At 37.3% G+C, this 19,710-nt stretch overlaps 2 protein-coding genes across 7 annotated transcripts in view; one reads left to right on the top strand and one right to left on the bottom strand.

Annotated features, from left to right (window-relative positions):
* Positions 1-19,710, bottom strand: part of atl (atlastin GTPase) — a 58,957-nt gene that overhangs the window by 19,527 nt on the left and 19,720 nt on the right. The window lies entirely within an intron of this gene.
* On the top strand, positions 7,554-19,064 carry Wsck (tyrosine-protein kinase Wsck). The gene is made up of 3 exons (XM_073961779.1): positions 7,554-8,110; positions 8,178-9,355; positions 17,514-19,064. Exons 2-3 carry the CDS (start codon positions 8,195-8,197, stop codon positions 18,825-18,827), a joined length of 2,475 nt encoding a protein of 824 aa, XP_073817880.1. The 5' UTR covers positions 7,554-8,110; positions 8,178-8,194; the 3' UTR covers positions 18,828-19,064.

The raw sequence follows: 19,710 nt of genomic DNA, 5'->3' as shown, positions 1-19,710 counted from the left end.
TGTTGGCGAAGCCGACTGATTCATTTTTAATTGTTTTAATATATTAACGGAACTTACATATCCGATATCTATCTACTATTTTTTCTCCAGAAACAAGATTTAAAAATACATACATTCTTCATTGATTTTCTTATCAATTCCGAATTCCCATCTCTGGTGTCACTGACAACGTCATCTAAAGTTCGAAAAGCTAATAAACAAAACCAAAAACAAAGTCAACGTGTTTGGAGAAGAAAATAATGAATGCATTACGATCAGGTTTGTAGCCATTCTCTTGAAATTGCTCAATTGCAAGGCCGGTAATGGTTAAATCGGTGAGACAGCATTTGGAGAGCAAATTTACAGTCATGTTTTGTTTTGGAAACCTATATTTCAAGAGAGCCAGAGTAATGAAAACATTGTAATATATTAATTTTTTAATGAGTAAGCAGTTCACTACTAAATGCAATTGATACACGTTTATGACTCAGGAATTAAAACAAAATGAATATCGAACAGGTAATAAAATGTAAAAAAGGTACATAAATACATATTGCTAAAGCTGGAATAGCAATTCCTTTGTTTGCAAAGATGCTCAGCAATTCATGGATGGAAATTGAAAAAAGTAGACAAATTAAATCCAGTTATGTATGTATATGTAAACGTACTATAAGATCGATGAATTTATACAATAAAGAATTAACGAATGTTTATTCAATAGATATTAGAAGCATGAGTAGCTTCGTATCAATAACCTGTAGCAATAAAGTTTTCCACCTGTTTGAACGTTGTTTACGGGATAGTGGGGTTCTATGATCCCAAACCACCCGAGTCTCTATTTGCCAGAGGGCCGGTTTGAGTGCAGCGTAAAAACTGCATGTTGGAGAGCTGCAAGATCCGTAGTTCGCTCTACTTTTCCAATTACGTCATAAGAAGTAAAAAATAATCAGCCGACAGTCAAATACAAACAGCAGAATATGACTACAGAAAACAATAACAGGAGTGGTAGACATACATATATTTTTCATAAATTTTAAGAAATATTACTTTTGTAGGTAACAAAAGAAGTTATGGGTATTTTTAAGTGTTTACAGCGTTTGCGGTGTAGGTATATAATAAACAGTGAACCTGATTATTCCACTGATGCAACTCAGTCTATACCAGAAAAATATAGTAATTCTTATATTGCAGGAATCCCACATGGAAAGAATTTTGAGCCATTATCGAGAGAAGTATGGAGAACAAAATTGCAAACACCACTTAATATTGCGAGATTTCGAGACCCATATCTCAGGAAGTAGTGTCTTCCCCTAAAAACGTATAAAGTTGTAGGCATTATCTCAACCATTTAACACGTTCGGAAAAATCTAGAGAGGTGCAAAAATTGGCACCCAATTATTTTCAAAGTTACTTATATTGTACTTATTAATTACTTTTTTGTTTATTATATAGTGTATATATTTTTGAAATCAGTCGTACTGTGTATATTAATCAGAAAAACGTAAGATTGTATAAAATAAATAAAACTTCGCTTACAATGTGAATGCTATAGCAAACAAAACATGATGCAAAACATTATCAAAACGAATGCTTGAGCATTCACGTCCGTGAACGTGTTAAGTTTGGCCTTAAATTTGATTAAAGCACAAATGTGTTCAACTTTTGCTGAATAAGTACATACATAAAGAAATTACCGCCATGGTCCATGTTGGAACTGGATCTGATTTTAGGAGTCATTCCTCGATAGTGCCAACCAGCTATTTTAGATGTTCAGGTAGATTTGTTAAAGCTTTTGAGTGATTATATCAAATCAAACATAGGTATATTCGGTAAAAATAAATATATTCGGTAAAAATTTCAAAACTATCCTCGAACAGCCCTCAAACTGCATTGAAGCGAATTATGTCAGAGAATCAAGTTCATACTTGCCCACGAAAACATGATCTCGTTGCTATTGAAACCAAAAGGTATTCCTATTTGAAAATTTTGCCTTTTTAGGATCATTTTTAGTATTAATTTTTAATTAATTGGAATCGAGCTTGATGATCAATCAATAATGCAAGTGAAAAAGGAAAGTCGACGATTCGAACCCACACATCCACCACTATGTGACATAACATGTTTGGCCTTTGGTAAAGGCTCCTCAGACATATACAATAACAATGGGGATTTTCCCATTTAGCTGTGCTTTCATGACAAACGCTTAGCGCTGCCTTTGAAAGTAATGAGTTTGGCTCTGAACGCTAGCACGCCTTGACAACACTTTTTCCTGTGTTTTTCAAGGACGTGGGTTCAAACCCCAGCATGCCTCAGATGATTTTATCATTTTTATACCCTCAGCCTTTAGGCCAGGGTCGCGCTGTCTTTGCAAAGAAGTATAGTGAGGGCGCCCACTGATTTGTTTTTGCATTTGCTTCTCTCTCTCTCACGTACAGTGTACGTGTAAATAAACAAACGATGAATATCATGTGGTTGTTGTTTTTTTCACCCATGCATACACATATGCTGTAGTATTGATGGAAATATTATGGGCGACGCCGCTTTAGGCTAAGGATGGTACAGTGGCGGCCATATAATTAAGAACGACATCATATTCAAAAGTATTTAACTTGCTACGTTCCAAATATTTGAATATTTATATGGAACAAGATTGGTAAATAAAGTACAGGGTAAGCACTTTCAAATGAAGCCAAAACATGTTTTAATTCTCCCTCGTTTATACGAAGGATACCACGATTTATTAAAATAGTCATATATCAACCTGGCCACATAATTAAGAACGATATAAGTAAAAGTTACTTTAAGGTAATTTTCATACACAATATGTGAATATATCGTTATGTATTTTAGAAATCGGTTATTTTGATTCATTTTTAGTATCAAATGTCCTTCAATGGTACATATTATTGAGTCTAAGTTTGATAATCAGGGCATACATAAGGTTTTGCAAAATTTGCTCATAATTTGACGAATTTATTTTATTTTTGGGATCTAAAGCCACAGTTTTGGCTTCCTCTCATTTCCTCGATGACGCTCTAAACGATACCCTGTGATTGTCGTTCCATAGTCGGAGCTTGTTTACCCTTAAATTGGTTTTGAACCCACTTCTTTGAGTCCTTTACGAGGGAATTGTCTGGGAAATAGTTTCGTATGAGCCATTTCCACCTTATAAATCGGTAGGATTGTTGCCTGCAGGTAGTAGACAGGAAATAAACAAATAATTTCGTTTTGTACAAAAAATTGGCCTAACGGTACACCAAACAAAAAAGAAAGGTATAATATTTTGAAAGCCTTCATTGCACAATGTCTTTGTGGGTGTGGTAGGTATAGTTATGTAAGACTTTTTAATCAATGAAGCTCATATTAATATCAAAACTAATAAAATCAATAATTTTTATGGATGAAAATACAAAGTTTGTATAAACTAATGTCTGATGTACATACACAACATTATTGTGGAATTGGAGCTTTCAAAACATTATGTTAATAAATGTTATATTCGGTGTGGAATTCTTCCAATTTTGGTGTAGACGTTATATTATTGTTTCATTTCCTGTCTACAACCTGAGGACAAAAATCCTTCCGCTTTATAAGGTGGAAATGACTCTTATGAAACTATTTCCCAGACAAATCCCTCGTAAAGGACTCAAACAAGTGGGACAAAAGCCAATTTAAGGGTAAATAAGCTCCGACTATGGAACGACAATCACAGGGTATCGTTTAGAGCGTCGTCGAGGGAATGAGAGGAAGCCAAAACTGTGGCTTTAGATCCCGAAAATAAAATAAATTCGTCAAATTATGGGCAAATTTTGGAAAACCTTAGGTATGCCCTAATTATCAAACTTAGACTCAATAATATGTACCATTGAAGGACATTTGATACTAAAAATGAATCAAAGTAATCGATTTCTAAAATACATAACGATATATTCACATATTGTGTATGAAAAATACCTTAAAGTAACCTTTACTTATATCGTTCTTAATTATGTGGCCAGGTCGATTTATGACTATTTTACTAAATCGTGGTATCTTTCGTATAAACGAGGGAGAATTAAAACATGTTTTGGCTTTATTTAAAAGTGCTTACCGCGTACTTTATTTACAAATTTTGTTCCATATAAATATTCAAATATTTGGAACGTAGCAAGTCAAATACTTTTTAATATGATGTCGTTCTTAATTATATGGCCGCCACTGTATATACACTTTGATACGCTGAAAATGTGCCTCATCGAAATAATGGTTTTAGACCCCAAGTATGTTTGGACGAAATGTGTTTCAGACAATTTGGAGTCGATCTAGCCATGTCCGTCCGTCTGTCCTGCTGGCTGGAGCGCACGATAACTATCGAACGGATGAACCGATTCGGTTTAAATTTTGGCTTTCACAATATTTTGCCCAAACTTAGTTTAAGTTCGAAGATGAGCTACATCGGTCCACTCCTTCCGGAACCTCCCGCACAAAAGTTCGAAAATGTTCGGAAAGTTTGTGCGCACGATAACTCTTGAAGGGAGTGACCGATTTGGCCCATACTTTGTATAGTGTAAACTTTCTACCAGAGTAATATGAGGTTCCAATATGGTCTCAATAGGTCCACTCCTTCGGGTACCTCCCACACAAAATTTCGGAAAAATTCAGTTTAGGGCCATCTCTCGAATCGCTTTGATTTTTGTTTTAGCAACTTGTATTCACTGCCCTCCATACGACGGTACAAGTTTCATCAGGGGCAAGTCCATACTTCCTGAGAAAATAGCATGAACGTTGCAAAAAAACCCCTATGACACCGTGTAAGGTGGTTGGAGCGCACGATAACTCTCGAACGGATCTGCCGATTCGGTCTAAAATATGGTCTTCGTAATATTTTGTCCAAACATAGTTTAAGTTTGAAGATAAGCCATATCGGTCCACTCCTTCAGTTACCTCCCCCACAAAAGTTCAAAAATGTTCGGAAAAATTGTTCGTACGGTAACTCTTGAAGGGTCTTGAAGATCAGGTTCAAATATGGACTATATTTGTCCACTCTATCCGGTACCTCCCACACAAAATTTCGGATAAGTTCACTTTAAGACCTGATATCGAATCACTTTGATTTTTGTTCGCTGCCTCATTTACGATGGTAAAAGTTTTTTTAGGGGCAAGTCCATACTTCTTGAGCAAACAGCCCGAAGAGTGTAAAAACCCCCTGTGGCACCATATGTTGCGGCTGGAGATCCACTTCCATAACGGTCAATGTCGATCCATTCCTTTTAGTATCTCCTCCGCAAAACTTTTGACCTTTAATCCTAATCAACATTTTTGTCTGTTCAAACGCCCAAAATTTTTAAAACACTCTAAATATATACGTATTTTGGGAAAAAATTGTTTCAATATACACATGCTGAGGGTATATCTCTGTTTGGCTTCTTTTAGGAAAAGAAAACTTTTCTGCAGAAGATTTTTAATATTGGTTATTATTTTTGAATAGCCCCCATATAACGGCACCTCCCAAGTCAACGTTCCCAACCGATATTGTCTGGGGTTCAAAAAATGCTTAATGTTGTTGATGGCATTAGGCCAGAAGACCGCTAAAAGGGCTTTGAATTCTCACGTCATTTTATTATTTTATGACAAAGCCCCCGTATAACAGTACCTTCTCAAGCCATATAGCCTGGGTGGTGAAATTAGTTCAAAAGAGTAAAACCCCAAAAAAGCTTTTGAATTCTCAGCCCATTTTTATACCCTACACCACACAGTGGTAAGGGGTATTATGTCTTTCTGCATTTGTATGTAACATACAAAAGGAAACGAAATAGACCCATAGTTCCTTTTGGGGATATACATATAATCACTTTCTGAATCGATTTATGCATGTCCGTCCGTCCGTCTGTCCAGGTATTTGTGTTCGCAACGTACAGGTCGCATTTTTTGTCCGATTCAGCTGAAAATTGGGGACTACAACTTTTTTAGCCATAGGAAGAACGCTATTGCTTTTGGTGAAAATCGGTTCAGATTTGGATATAGCTCCCATATGTATTTTCGCCCGATTTCACGTATTTGCTGCACCAAACACGCTATATACGTCCAATTTTGATGAAATTTTGAATGTGTGACTGAATTCGGTCTACAAATAAGTGTGCCAAATTATATTGAAATCGGTTCGGATTTGGATATAGCTCCCATATATATTTTCCGCCGATTTCACGTATTTTCTGTACCACACACGCTATATATGTCCGATTTCGATGAAATCTGGAATGTGTGACTGAATTCAGTCTAGAAATAAATGTACCAAACTATATCGAAATCGGTTCAGATTTGGATATAGCACCCGTATATATTTTCGGCCGATTTCGCGTATTTCCTGCTCCAAACACGCTATATAAGTCCGATTTCAATGATTTTTGGAATGTGTGACTGAATTCGGTCTGGAAATAAATGTGCCAAATTATATCAAAATCGGTTAAGATCTGGATATAGCTCCGATTTATATTTTAGATATTCACAGTGGTGTAGGGTCTCATATAGTCGGCCCCGACCGACTTTGATTTTTTCCTTACTGGTTTTATTTTATGACAGAGTCCGCATATAACGGTACCTCTCAAGTCCAGATTCCGCACCGATTTGGTATTGGGTGTGGTAAATTTAAAATGGATATGAAGAAGAGTTTAACCCCAAAAGGGGTTTGAATTCTAGGCCAATTATTTATTCTTTTTTTTTTTCATTCGTAAGTATCAGGTGAATTAGTACCTATTTCTATTACTGTACCTGATTCTCATAAAGTATAGCAAAATGAATGTTATGACTCTCTACGTAGGAACTTCAGTACTTTAGAATTTTTCATAAATTTACAGGTACAATAATCCATCGGTGATCACAAATATGCTGCGGATGGTGCTGTTGTTTTAATTGTTATTCAACCCTTACCGCGATAAACCTCTGGCTGCCAGTACAAGTAAATTGCGAGTAATTTTAGCCCAGCTAAGATAAGGAAGTAGCAGCCGCCACTGTTCCAATTGCGATCGAATTGATGCAACACAAAACATGCCCAACATATGACCACACTGCACCGATCTTCCCAACAACATTACACTTCAAACAACCATCAAAAGGGCCAAGGAAGCTGCATTAAAACACTGGATATTTTAGCAATGAACCGAATAACCGAGAATTTAGCCATGAAAACTCATTTTAAATTTCAAAAACACAGTTTCCAACACTGTTTTTAGCCACAAGAAAGCGAAATAAGGTAACAAAATAAAATTGACGTTAAGAGAGTGGCAGTTTAAGCCATGGTTTAAAACAGATGGCTAAAACATGGATGGAGTTTATGCGGTAGATAGAAAGAGAGATGACGACATACAAAAACAAGGCAAATAAAGAAAACACACAAAAAAACAATACAATTGTTGTTTCTTTTTACCTTGTGGTGAATGGTGGGTAGGTAGGTAATCTTATAACTACTATTCACATTTTAGCGTTATGAGTCATTTGAGTTCGGATTCTCCCATATGGGGAGAGAGAGGGAATATAAGCAACTTTATATTCCGATCTCTCCAATGAGAAATATACTCCAAACACAAAAAGAGGCACTCAGTGTGGATTTAACTGGGACTTGGACATAGTATGTATCTCATCTGAAGCAATGGCAGAGCTTAATCAATTATGAGCTGAGTTTGTAGTGTTCTTTTTTTCGGAATACTAGTGGCTGTCATTTTTAATGGTCTGCCAAACTGCCAGTCGTTGTCATACCAATGAAGAGTGAAAAAATATTCTGGACATAAAATCGTTTCGTTTTTTTTCTTTTCTTTTCCAAGTGGAAATGTATTTGTCTACTGGGTACTGCTGCCGTTGCTGCTTTCGTTGCTACTAATGCTGACGGAACAAGCGTTGTGTCGTGTGCTGGTGGTGGTTTCATTGATGTGATGATGATCATCATCTTTAGTGTGGTTTCGAAAAACAAAAAATTGAAAAAAAGTTATAATTAAACCAGTGATTTCTAGTAGTAGTAAGAGCAACAACAACAACAGCTACGAAAAAACCAAACAACCATAGAAAACAAAAGTGCATTATGAAAAGCAGAGAAAAAGCCGCTGCAGCCCAACATAATTAATTGAAACGAATAAAAAAGCAACAGCAACTGCGGCCATAGGTAATTTGTAGAAGAATGTAAAATTCACCCACAATCTAAGCTTGAAAAAATTTCATTTGAATTGCAGAGTTAAATTGTTAAGCCATGGCGCAGAAACAACAACGGCGGTTTACCGTCAACGCTCCCAACAACAGAAGACAGAAAACAAGAAACAACAAAACACCTGGCCACCGCCCTAAATTTGCCATAGAAATATTGTTATTCTTAATATTTTTGGCATTAACTCTTCAGCAACAAGAAAAAATTGCAACAGCAGCTCAAGGCATTGAAGAGACACCGTATTATTACCTGGGTTGTTATACAGCCCGTTTGGATTTAACACAAGAACAATTGTTCAGCAAAGTGCCCCAGGTGTGTGTGGAAATTTGTGAAGTGAAGGATTATGAATTTGCCGCCCTCTCCGATGACAAGTGTTACTGCACACACACAATAACACCTGAAGAAAAACAGGATGATTTGTTATGTTCCACCCGCTGCATTGCCAGCAAATCGGAATATTGTGGTGGTGCTGGGGTGCACAGTTACTATTCCACCGAAGTGGCAAGAAGTGCGGCTGCCAAAAATCTCAAAGTTATAAATGCCACCGAAAATAGCCTAACCATATCCTGGCTACCACTTAACCCCATGAAACACTTCATATCCGGCGTGGAGTCCACCCCCATGATACGAATCACCAACTACATGATTAAAACCGAACGTCTTCACACCTATTCGATGCAACCGTTTTTCCCTCAACCCGAATTCATTGTCCAGGGTAATGAGACAAAATTTGAAATAACCGATCTGCATCCGGCAACACATTATCAAATAACCGTTCAATCATTGTGTGAAAGTAATACTCAAGGTGCTTCGAAATGTGGCAGCTCAGTGGTGGAGGGTACAACGCTGATAGGTGAACCAAGTCCTATGCCACCACCACCAAAAGTTCTAACCACAACCGACAAAACCATCACAATACAAATAAAACCTGTGCGCAACAACAATGGTCCCGTTACAAAGGTATTGGTGATTGTTGAACATGTCGATGATGCAATAACCCAACCGTTTGACAGTGCGCTGCTGGGTAGCTATACGGAGGCAGAGGAAAATGGTTTACCATATTACATAGCAGCGGAATTGGATTATGATCGTCCGGGTGATAATAGAACGAGGAAATTTATTGTTGGCGATGGCAAACGCTACGGACGCTATACAAATCCACCGCTGGATAATAAAAACTCGGATGTTCATATCAGTTTGGCTGTGGTGAGTAGACATTTAAATTAAGCTTCATTATTAGGATTAAGAGAGATTTTAAGGACAAAAGAGTTTAATATTCGATTGGAAGAAAGAAATAGTTAAGGTAAAGAGGAAACTGAATTTAATTTTGGACAGTTGTTTAAAAACTGGTAAAAAACAAGTAAAAAGAATCAAGCGGCTTGCAGACAGCCTAAGACTGTGCAAAAACAGTAACAGGGTTTAATAACCTATATCAGACTCCCATCTTTAAAAGTAAATAATAATATCGTTGGTGACAAGACGAAGTTTTGAAGCCTTCCGAAAGCCTAAGAAGGAATGGACCGTCACCGTCCGTATTGGAACTAATTTTTGCAGTCCTTCCTTTAGTTATGGTATCAATCAACCATTTTAGTCGGTCACCATAGACTTTTAAGACGATTCCGTAGGTGCCGAAAGAAGTTTTAAATGTTTCCAACGTAAGCTTTTAGGTGCTTGTGGGATAAGTATCATAAACAGTGGGCCAACAGGCCCAACCAAATCTACATACCAAAAAATGCTGATATTGCTATAATACATCTAATAAATGATCAAATAATCCAAGAAGTGGCCTTAAGCTGTATTAGCGCGTAAAGGTGTTTAAAGAGGTACTTAAAGGAATGGACGTATAGCCCATGTTGGTACTTAACCTAATTTTGGGAGCTATTCCTTTCGATGTTTGTCGCGGCAACCAACAATTTTAGTTGCATTTTTAGGAGCTTTTTGGTCATTATGTCAGGAAGCATGGACTTGCCAATGGAAAGAAATTTCATGTATCATTATAATCAGAATCACATGAACTACCTTTGATGAACATGTCAAAACAATCCTCAAACAACCATTAGACATAATTTTGAACTATTGTGAGGAATACACCGGACACAGTTGTCCGATATAGTTCATATTCAAACATGCTTTATGTTCGATGTGGAAAGGTAGTGCCGGGCCAATGTCAGTCACTCTTTTCGAATGTTTTCATGTCCACAAGCCAATTTAGGTGGTCACCGTAGGACTTTGTAGAGCTTATGGACTATTATGTCAGGAAGCATGGACTTGTACAACGAAAACCATTATATCGGTGTAAACAGGACCACAATAAATATCTATTTTAAAACGATCCACAAACAGCAGAGCACCGAATTCTCGCTCGATCTCAACTCGCGAGTAAAAAAAATAGAGCAAATTGAGGGGGGTTACTTGCCCCCTCCCCACCACCAAACCAAAATTTATCCCACGCCCCAAATAAACTTGCCCAAAACCCACCACAAAAATTGCCCCAAAAAAATAACTACCTCACCCCAAAATTTCACTCGCGAGTAAATCGGAGCTCTGACAAACAGCCCTTGAACTGCTCTTAAGCAGCGAGTATATTGAGAGAGGTACCCGAAGGTTTTTTCCGTTGTAGACCTTCTTGGAACTTGATATACATTTGGAAGAAATTTTAAAATGTACTTTGCACTTTCGGCCAAATCGGATATACAATTCGTAAGTTATCGTGCTCATCAGAAATTTTCAGAGCTTTTGAACCATTATTTCAGGAAGTATGAAATAAATGATCTCGAAAAAATTTTTATGTCGTAATATTAAAACAATCTAAATCAAACATTTCAAAACAATCCGCGACATATCCTTATACTACAAATTTGTGAACAATTTTGGAATTTTTTATGGGAGGTATACGAAGCTATACATAGTGGGCGGATATAGTTCATATTTGAAACCTATTTATGGCTGCAAGAAATATTAGGATGTGCAAAGTTTGGTCCAACTTTTGTAGGCGATATATTCGGACCGATATAGTCCTTCTTTTAATATTACGACGGGCAAAGTTTGGAGCAAAATTGGTTACCCTCACCGACCGAGAGTTATCAGGCGCACAATTTTAGCAAAGATTTTTAACTTTTATGGGAAGAGACAGCGGAAGGACGGAAGGAAGAACGTATCAAAGGGTACATACCTTAGCTAACCTAGATGCTGAAGTATTGTTGTATTATTTAAGCTCTGTAGACCTACATAAGTGTTTGTAAATAAAAATTCCTTTTTGTTTCATTTGTCCCGACGTTTCGTCAATATTTGTTGACATCTTCAGGGGATACGTCTATTTTATTAAAAACATCAAATTAAAATCTTATCTTCATGAAATTATGAAGGTTGGAAGCAAAATAAATGGACGAAATGAAATGGCTGGGAAGCCAATATCATGGGGAGCCAATGCTATATAATACATTTATTAGTCCAAGAAGGCTTCTGTGTTACAAGTGAAGAAATAAATAACAATTTTAGTTTTAGGAGGTCGCGAGGAGGTCATGACCTCTGACAACTCGACTTTATAACCTTAACCTATCACACGGAGGCAGGTTCAATGCTACGTGTTTGTGTATTTTTCACCATGAGAGCGGCAGTGTATCTCAGAATGGCTGTTTCGAGCTCCTGGGCAGTGAATCTGCCCCGTTTGCCAGATCCCGAAAAAGGCAAAATTTCCCAGCAGATGTGAGGGCACTAGCAATCGAACGTAATGAGCTTCACCGCACTCACCTCGAGGATCCAAGTATTATAAAAGTAAAAAAGTCAGGCTACTGGTGAGGGCAGATACATATCGTCACCTGAAATGACCAAAGACGTCTTTGGGCATTTCTGGTGACGATATATATATGTTGTGTTTACCGTGGGTACCGTCCTTTCGGTCTAAGACCACGGTGTTCACACAACACCGCGAGACCAGCCCACGCCCATTGCACTGTAGTAAGGTACCAATTGTGTACAAGAGTTTGGCCATGTTCACCCTCTTGGTTTGGTGCGGAACCCATATAAAATTCCGCGATTCAACTCCACATTTACACCGGAAACTCTACTCGTGATTTGGGTACAACCACTTACTCTCACAAGGAGGCCGATACCAACTATCAGACCAGGTCAAAAGACCCAGGGGCAACTGATACCCGCGGTGCCAGAATTAAGTCTATGGTATGACTAGTTAATACCCACACTGAGCCAGGTCTTGTGTCCCACAATTGGTGAGGACAAACGAAAAAAGTGGCTAGACCATTATCGAATCAATGATATATGAATGACAAAACGGCTGCTACTTTCAACAACGTGACCCAAGGCCAGTCAAAGGATTTCAGTAGAGGCGAATTCTACAGCCCGATTTTTCTTCTATCATATCTACCCATATCAGAGGAGGACTTATCCTGGATAGATCGTGCAAAATCTGGCGATTCTTAACTTATCTAAGGTTATTAATACTACCAATCATACTAAGCGGAAGACTATCTTCCATCCGTGTTCGCAAAGTTGGATAATCAACATGTCCTGCATTAGGTAGGCAAAGACTCATACAGGGAACTAATATAATCCCGCGGCTACTATACTAACTATAATCCCACGGCAGCAGGTTCTTACGTACCGAATTGACCCGAAACCATAGTGATTCGGCCAGCGGATGTCAACCCAGCATCAACCTATGCTTCAACGTAGGTTTCATGCTGCTACAACAACAACAGATAACTACGGAATTTATTGACAATAGAGGGCATAGGAAAGACTATCCTCTATGCGAGTTTGCAAAGTTAGATAATTCACTAACCGTGTGGAAATAAGGTACAATTTCTACATACCCGCAACTAAATCTACACCACACTTGTACGCCACTTGGACAGCTATAATAAGGCCTTGAACATATTGATAGATGTTGTGATTCTGACCACCAATACCCCAAGTGTTGGATGTAATGTTAGATAGCTTATTTAAGTCCTCCATACATGCCACTGTTATTTCAAGTCGGTGGCCGGCAGCTATTGGGGTGCTGACTACAAAATTTTATTATCCGTGTAAGTTCTGCGGCCAGATTCCCAAACTGAGGACTGTCACAGAGAGTCCTCTCATAAGGTTGAACATATATTACCGGTATATCAGCACATACAAAACGTCGGTGTCATGCTTAAGTGTTCCATACGCCATTTGCCTGATTCGAGAAAAACTCAAGTTAATGTTTAAGGCCATACAGGATAAAAATGGTGCAATAATCCAATACATTAAGAGCTCAGTTCTACTTAACTAAACTCATAGAATATATCAGTAGTTTATTTTAGTCAGATATCTGTGATAGTCTAGAAGTTATGGCCAATTTTTATAATTGCAAAAAGTTGCTGAATTGTTCCATGGAATCTTTTTTTCATGTTTTTGGCAGTTTGTGTCACATAGAACACATTTTGTCACATTTCAACCAAAACACTTTTTATCAATCGTGTTCCACCTCCCTTATGTGAAGTGCTACTGTGGAGTTTAAAAATCAGGACTTTAAATGAAACATTTATTTTTCTCATATAAATACAATAAGGACCATAATTAAAGGTTTCCTTAAGACTTATTTAAGCGATTGCCTCCACTTATCACTACTTTTTTTGTGGTAAAAATTTCGATCGGACAAAACGGATTGATATTTTGCATTTCTAAGTAACATAAAACATTTAAACGCGATTTTCTTATAATACCATTTTTGTAGTCGGTTAGCTTCAAGTCGAATGAACGTTTTTGCGTATATTTTTGTGTACTTACATCAACATTTTGTCTTTAAACTAGGGATTTTTTGCTTAAACGATTGATAAATTTTCGTTTTCATGTAACAATACAATATTCAAAAATATTTGGATTTAGAAACTATTATTCTTCAGTTTTTAAACCAAGCCCTTTAAAACAATTTGTTCCATACGCCACACTTTTCCGTTACTTTGGCAAAATGGGCAATTTTTTGTTCCAAACGCCATCATTTTTGTTGCGGAACAATTCGTTTTTGTCTCTTTTTGTTCCATACGCCAAACGACATGGATATGGAACTAAAATGTTCAAAGTTGTTTTGTTCCATACGCCAGGCTTTACGGATATGGAACAAAACGACAAGATTTTTTGGGTCACAAAGCGGATATGGAACATACTGGCATCTGAATATCTCAGACACTATAAGAGATAGAGAAAAACCGACCAAAAAATCTAAAAGGGCATGGTTCAAAACTTTGTAAGGTACCTTTATCTCAAAATGTCAAAAATGGCGTATGGAACACTTAAGCATGACACCGACGAAAAGCAGATTAGACATAGGAAATGGAGGTGGATTGGCCACACCTTAAAAATGTTTATAGCATAATCAGGAGGGCGCCTGAATGGAATCCCCAAGGATCACGAAATCGAGGTCGACAAAGAAACACCTGGCCTAGAAGATAGCGATGCTTTTTGGGAGCCCTATGCTCCCAAGAATAGTAACAGGAAAAAAATCAGCACAACAAGAAGTTGTCAATGAAATTAATGCTCCGGACGTATCGTCACGAGTATATTGGTCACAATATTGTGGGCAGGCTTTAAAGGGAATGTCCAAAGGTACAAACGCGAACCCATATATATCAGCCAAAATTTCATAATATTCACACCAGGTAGTACAGATGACCGAAAACATGTGTTAAAATGTCCAACCAAAATTTGACAGAATTGTTGATTAGTACACCAACAAAATCGTCCTTTTAAATGTTAGCATATACTCCTTGCTCACTGAAAATCGTAGTTTGAGCCTACGACAATAAATCTCAGCGAATGTTTGATGGAATTTCCTCATTATTAAACCAGTTAAGACTTTTCTACAAGCGGTATCGTATTATTGTGACTTAGGTGGTCCTATCAGAACGTTTGTTGCATAACCCGAACTATGAATAGATTTCCCCAACCACGCCGAACTATTTATTTCCCCAATTTTCGATACCATTCGTTGAGATATTACCCATAACTTCGACACTCCTTTCTTGCATTATTCTTTCTTACGAAATGACCTAGCCAAAGTTTATACTTGTCCAGGTGAATATGTAGTTGGTACAGCTGGTGGTTCATAATACACACAGTTTATCCATGATGAATTCATTTCTCAGCAAGTAAAAAAGTATCAGTATCAGATATATATCCTCAGCCTGTGTGGATTGAAATACTTTTTTCCAACAAAAAAAAAAAAAAAAAACATGTATTTAGGGGGGTTTTCAAAATGTTGGGCGTATGAATCGAAAAAATATAGATAAGATTAAAGCTCAAAAATTTCCGGGGATATCTATAGATAGGACTTTTTTACCATACTAGCCTACGAAAAACACAATATCGCTGTAAACAGGGCCACTAGAAAAACCTTCGGTAAAAATGTCCAAAGGATCCTTGATCAGACCCTTAACCACACAAAAATGTTGAACATTTGTGTGGGTGGTACCTAAGTATTGGACAGATAGGGCCCAAATTTCAACATAAACTAAGTTTCAACAATATTTAGAGATACAAAGTTTGGACCAAATCGGTTGCTACGTCTATGAGAAATCGCGCGTACAATTTTAGCGAATACTTTCGAACTTTTGTGGGACCGGTTCCGGAATATTATCTAATATTCGAAGGAATATTACAATATCCAAAGTGTGGACGAACACAGTATTCGGTTCGAGCTCTCAGGGACAACATATGGTGCCATAGGGGTTTTTAAACCTTTCGGGCTGTTTTCTGAAGAAGTATGGACTTGCCCCTGAAAAACTTTTACTGTCGTAATTGAGGCAGCGAATGCAAGTTGCTTCAACAAAAATCAAAATGATTCGAGAGCAGGTCTTAAAGTGAACTTATCCGAAAATTTGTATGGCAGTGAGATACCAAAAGGAGAGGACAAATATAGTCCATATTCGAACTATGATCTATATCTGGTAGATATATTAGGATGTGTAAAGTATGGAACAAACAGGTCACTCCCTTCAAGAGTTATTGTGCGCACAATTTTTTTTTTGAACTTTTGTGAGGGAGGTACCTGAAGGAGTGGACCGATATGGCTTATCTTCGAACATAAACTTAGTTTGGACAAAATATTACGAAGGCCACATTTTGGACCGAATCGGCAAATCCGTTCGAGAGTTATCTTGCGCTCCAACCACTACACACGGTGTCAGAGGGTTTTTTGTACATTTTAGGCTATTTTCTCAGGAAGTATGGACTTGCCCCTGATGAAACTTATAGCGTCGTATGGGGGGCAGTAAATACAAGTTGCTACAACAAAAATCAAAGCGATTCGAGAGCAGGCCCTAAACTGAACTTCTCCGAAATTTGTTTTGATTGAGTCCATATTGTAACCTCATCTAAGTCCGGTAGACATTTTACGATGTGCAAATTATGGACCAAATAGGTTACTTCCAAATTTCCCGAATATTTCCAAACTTTTGTGGGGGAGGTTCCCGAAGGAGTGGACCGATATAACCCATCTTCGAACTTAAACTAAGTTCGGACAAAATACAACGAAAGCCAAATTTTGGGACCGAATGGGTTGATCCGTTCGAGAGTTATCGTGCGCACCAGCCAACAAGACAGACGGACATTGCTAAATCAACTCCAAATTGTCTGAAACACATTTCGTCCAAACATACTTGGGGACTAAAACCATTATTAAAGCATAAATGCTGAGGGTATAAAAATCCGATTACTGCTTCATCTGCTTTCGAAATTACCCCATCTACCTAAGCACGGATATGCCAGTATCTTCTAGAATGTGATTTTTTGTTTGGCGAATGGTGGGTTCTATGATTAAACTAAGGACGTCCCATATTTTTGACCTAATAATGGAATCGGTTTGTACTCATTGGTGTCAGAGAAGCCTTCCTTCTATGCTTCGGGGATGTTCGTGAGAATGGTTTGTTTACTAAACGACTTTCAACGATCCCCTCCATGTGGTATTGTTGTGCCTAGATATTTGCATTCGATAAACATCGTATGCAATTTTCTTGTGCCGATAGGAGCAGAAATATGAATTTCTGTCGGGCTCTGTTGCTTTCTCAAAAGCGCCAACTAGATATTGCCTTAATATTTGTATACGATTGCATAAAGTTCATATGAACATTTCTAGATAATGAACTCGTATACCGATCGAAACATAGGTATGCCTTTTTGTTACTTTGAACGAGGTCTTCTACGAATTTCTCTTTCAATGAAACCTCATAATTCCTGGAAATAAATATTTTCCGATTAATTCTTAAAATTGTCATAATATAAAGTAAATAAAACTGTACCTCATATATACGCTCTCTAAATTTAACGATAATTGTATATCCAACTTTAATTTTTTCCATATTTTCTTCCTTCTCCACCCACACAGGTCAGCACATTGAATAACGTTACAAAAATCTTGTATGCACGCAGTACCCACGAACAACATGTCAGCTCCATGGATAATTTCACCTATTCCACCTTTGAATCTGGATCCAACTCCGTAGTGGCGTTGATTGTTACCTGTTCTATATTTGGTGTATGTTTTATACTCTCCGTTATAACGTATTTCTATTTACGTTATAAAACCTGTCAAATGCGAGCCATAAGAGGTGGCAATTCCCACGAAATGACAATGCAACAACCAATTATAGATCGTGAAAATAATGGTTTTGTGGTGGAGGATGACTTGCCACACACCACGGAGAACTTTAAGGAACAACTAAATGGTTTGGTGGATCGTTTGGAAACCAGCAAGAGGATACCGCGCAATAATTTACGTCTAAATGTCAATGACATTGTCGCGGTGGGTAACTATGGAGATGTCATAACTGGGAAGTTGTTACAAAACGCTTTACCAGAATCATCAGCCGAATGTCAGTTACATGTTTTATCTTTGGATGAATTAACCAGCACCGATCAGGGGAAGTTACTGCAAGAATTTCGTAATCTCATAAAACTGCAGTCGCATACCAACATTTTAGATTTCCATGGTGTATCGGCTAGCACAGATTGGTTTTATTTTGTATTTGAACATCAAACGGTATCATTGAAGAGACGACTGATCGAAAGTAGACGGGCACCCAACTCAGCACCCGTGCAACGCATAACATCCTTGTCGGAACAAATGATTTTGCAATGGATTTATGAAATAGCCAGTGCCATGGACTTCTTATCTAAATCCAAGGTTATACACAAACATTTGTGTTCTCATTGTATTTATGTTACGGCTGAGATGACATTGAAGGTTTCGGTTTTCGGTCCCACCCCCTATGTTCAAAATCAAAAGAAAGTTGATCAAACACGCTGGCTGGCACCAGAAGTTCTACGCTATCAACATTATTCCACAAAATCAGATGTTTGGTCATTTGCCATTGTTGCATGGGAATGTTGTTCATTGGGTGGTACACCATATCCTCAAATCAATAGTTCCAATAAAATATTGGATGCCTTGAAGAGTGGTTCACGTCCCGCCCAACCATCATTTGTATATCAAGATCTTTATCAAATGTTATTGAATTGTTGGACTTTGGAACCAAGTGAACGTTCCAGTTTTGATGATATCACTTTTAATGTGCGGCAAATGATGACGTCACCGCGTCATTCGTTGTGTTTTGATGTCCAGGAAAATAAGCCGGGTGCAAATAGTAACATTTTGGATGCCTTGCCATTCTATATGCCAGCATTGGAAATGGAAAATTAATCGAAGGGGAGGAAGATCTTCAGCAGTTTTCCCACACACAGAATGCATGTACAATTGAATGGTCATTTAATTTTGAATAAGCTTTAATATATTTAATAGAAATTTGTAATCACAAACAATCACTCTATATTATTTAATTTGAAATACAAATAAAAAATATTGTATTTCTTAGTCGTGTAGTAAAAATAAAATGTAATTTATGTAAATAAAAAAGTTTAGAATATAAAATATAAAAAATCTTAAATTTGTTGGTCTTTTAAAACTAAATTCAATGCAATTTATTTTCATAAGTGGAGACCTAGTACCAAGAGCGGTTCCAAAAACTATAAAATAGCCAAAACTTTATTTTACTCTTTCATGGTTAATTTAGATTCCAGCTGAAATTAGAACTACTTCCCACGAACATCCCAAAAAATACAATGCAGAACATGTATCCAAAAAATGATAATAGGTAGATCATAGATAGGGACATTGATAATATTAAGGAGTGTAAACTGTTCACCGCCAAGTCTAAACGGCGAGAGAAATTCACATGGCTGAGACACTAAGGAAACGTTAGCCAACATTATTACGCCGACGAGTTAAAACACCGTTGAAAACTTACGTTCCCTGACACTGCGATTCGCTCCTAAACTATTGATAAATATAAAAACATAAGAAAACCTTAATCCAAAACGTTCTTTCGTTGGCAAACATTCGATTTCAAGTAAATCATCAAACACTCCCTCAGTGAACTCAAAAAAAAAGTATCGGACAAAAACAAATCTGCTGTTGTTTTGGTAGCAAAAATAATTTAGATAATTTTTTGTATAATTTTATGACCTACATATAAAGATTTCGATTATCAAAAATTAAAACAAATAGAAATTAATAAAACACCCAA

Source organism: Musca autumnalis, unplaced genomic scaffold (genome assembly GCF_047663935.1).
Source record: "Musca autumnalis isolate F117 unplaced genomic scaffold, ASM4766393v1 scaffold_1, whole genome shotgun sequence".
NCBI lineage: Eukaryota > Metazoa > Arthropoda > Insecta > Diptera > Muscidae > Musca > Musca autumnalis.
Note: the sequence above shows the minus strand (reverse complement) of the source record. Positions and strands in the feature narration are given on the sequence as shown.

Coding starts and splice junctions, on each gene's coding strand:
- Wsck (XM_073961779.1), top strand. CDS start 8,195: ATGGCGCAGAAACAACAACGGCGGTTTACCGTCAACGCTCCCAACAAC. Junction 9,356..17,513: donor TTCATATCAGTTTGGCTGTG/GTGAGTAGACAT, acceptor CCACCCACACAG/GTCAGCACATTGAATAACGT.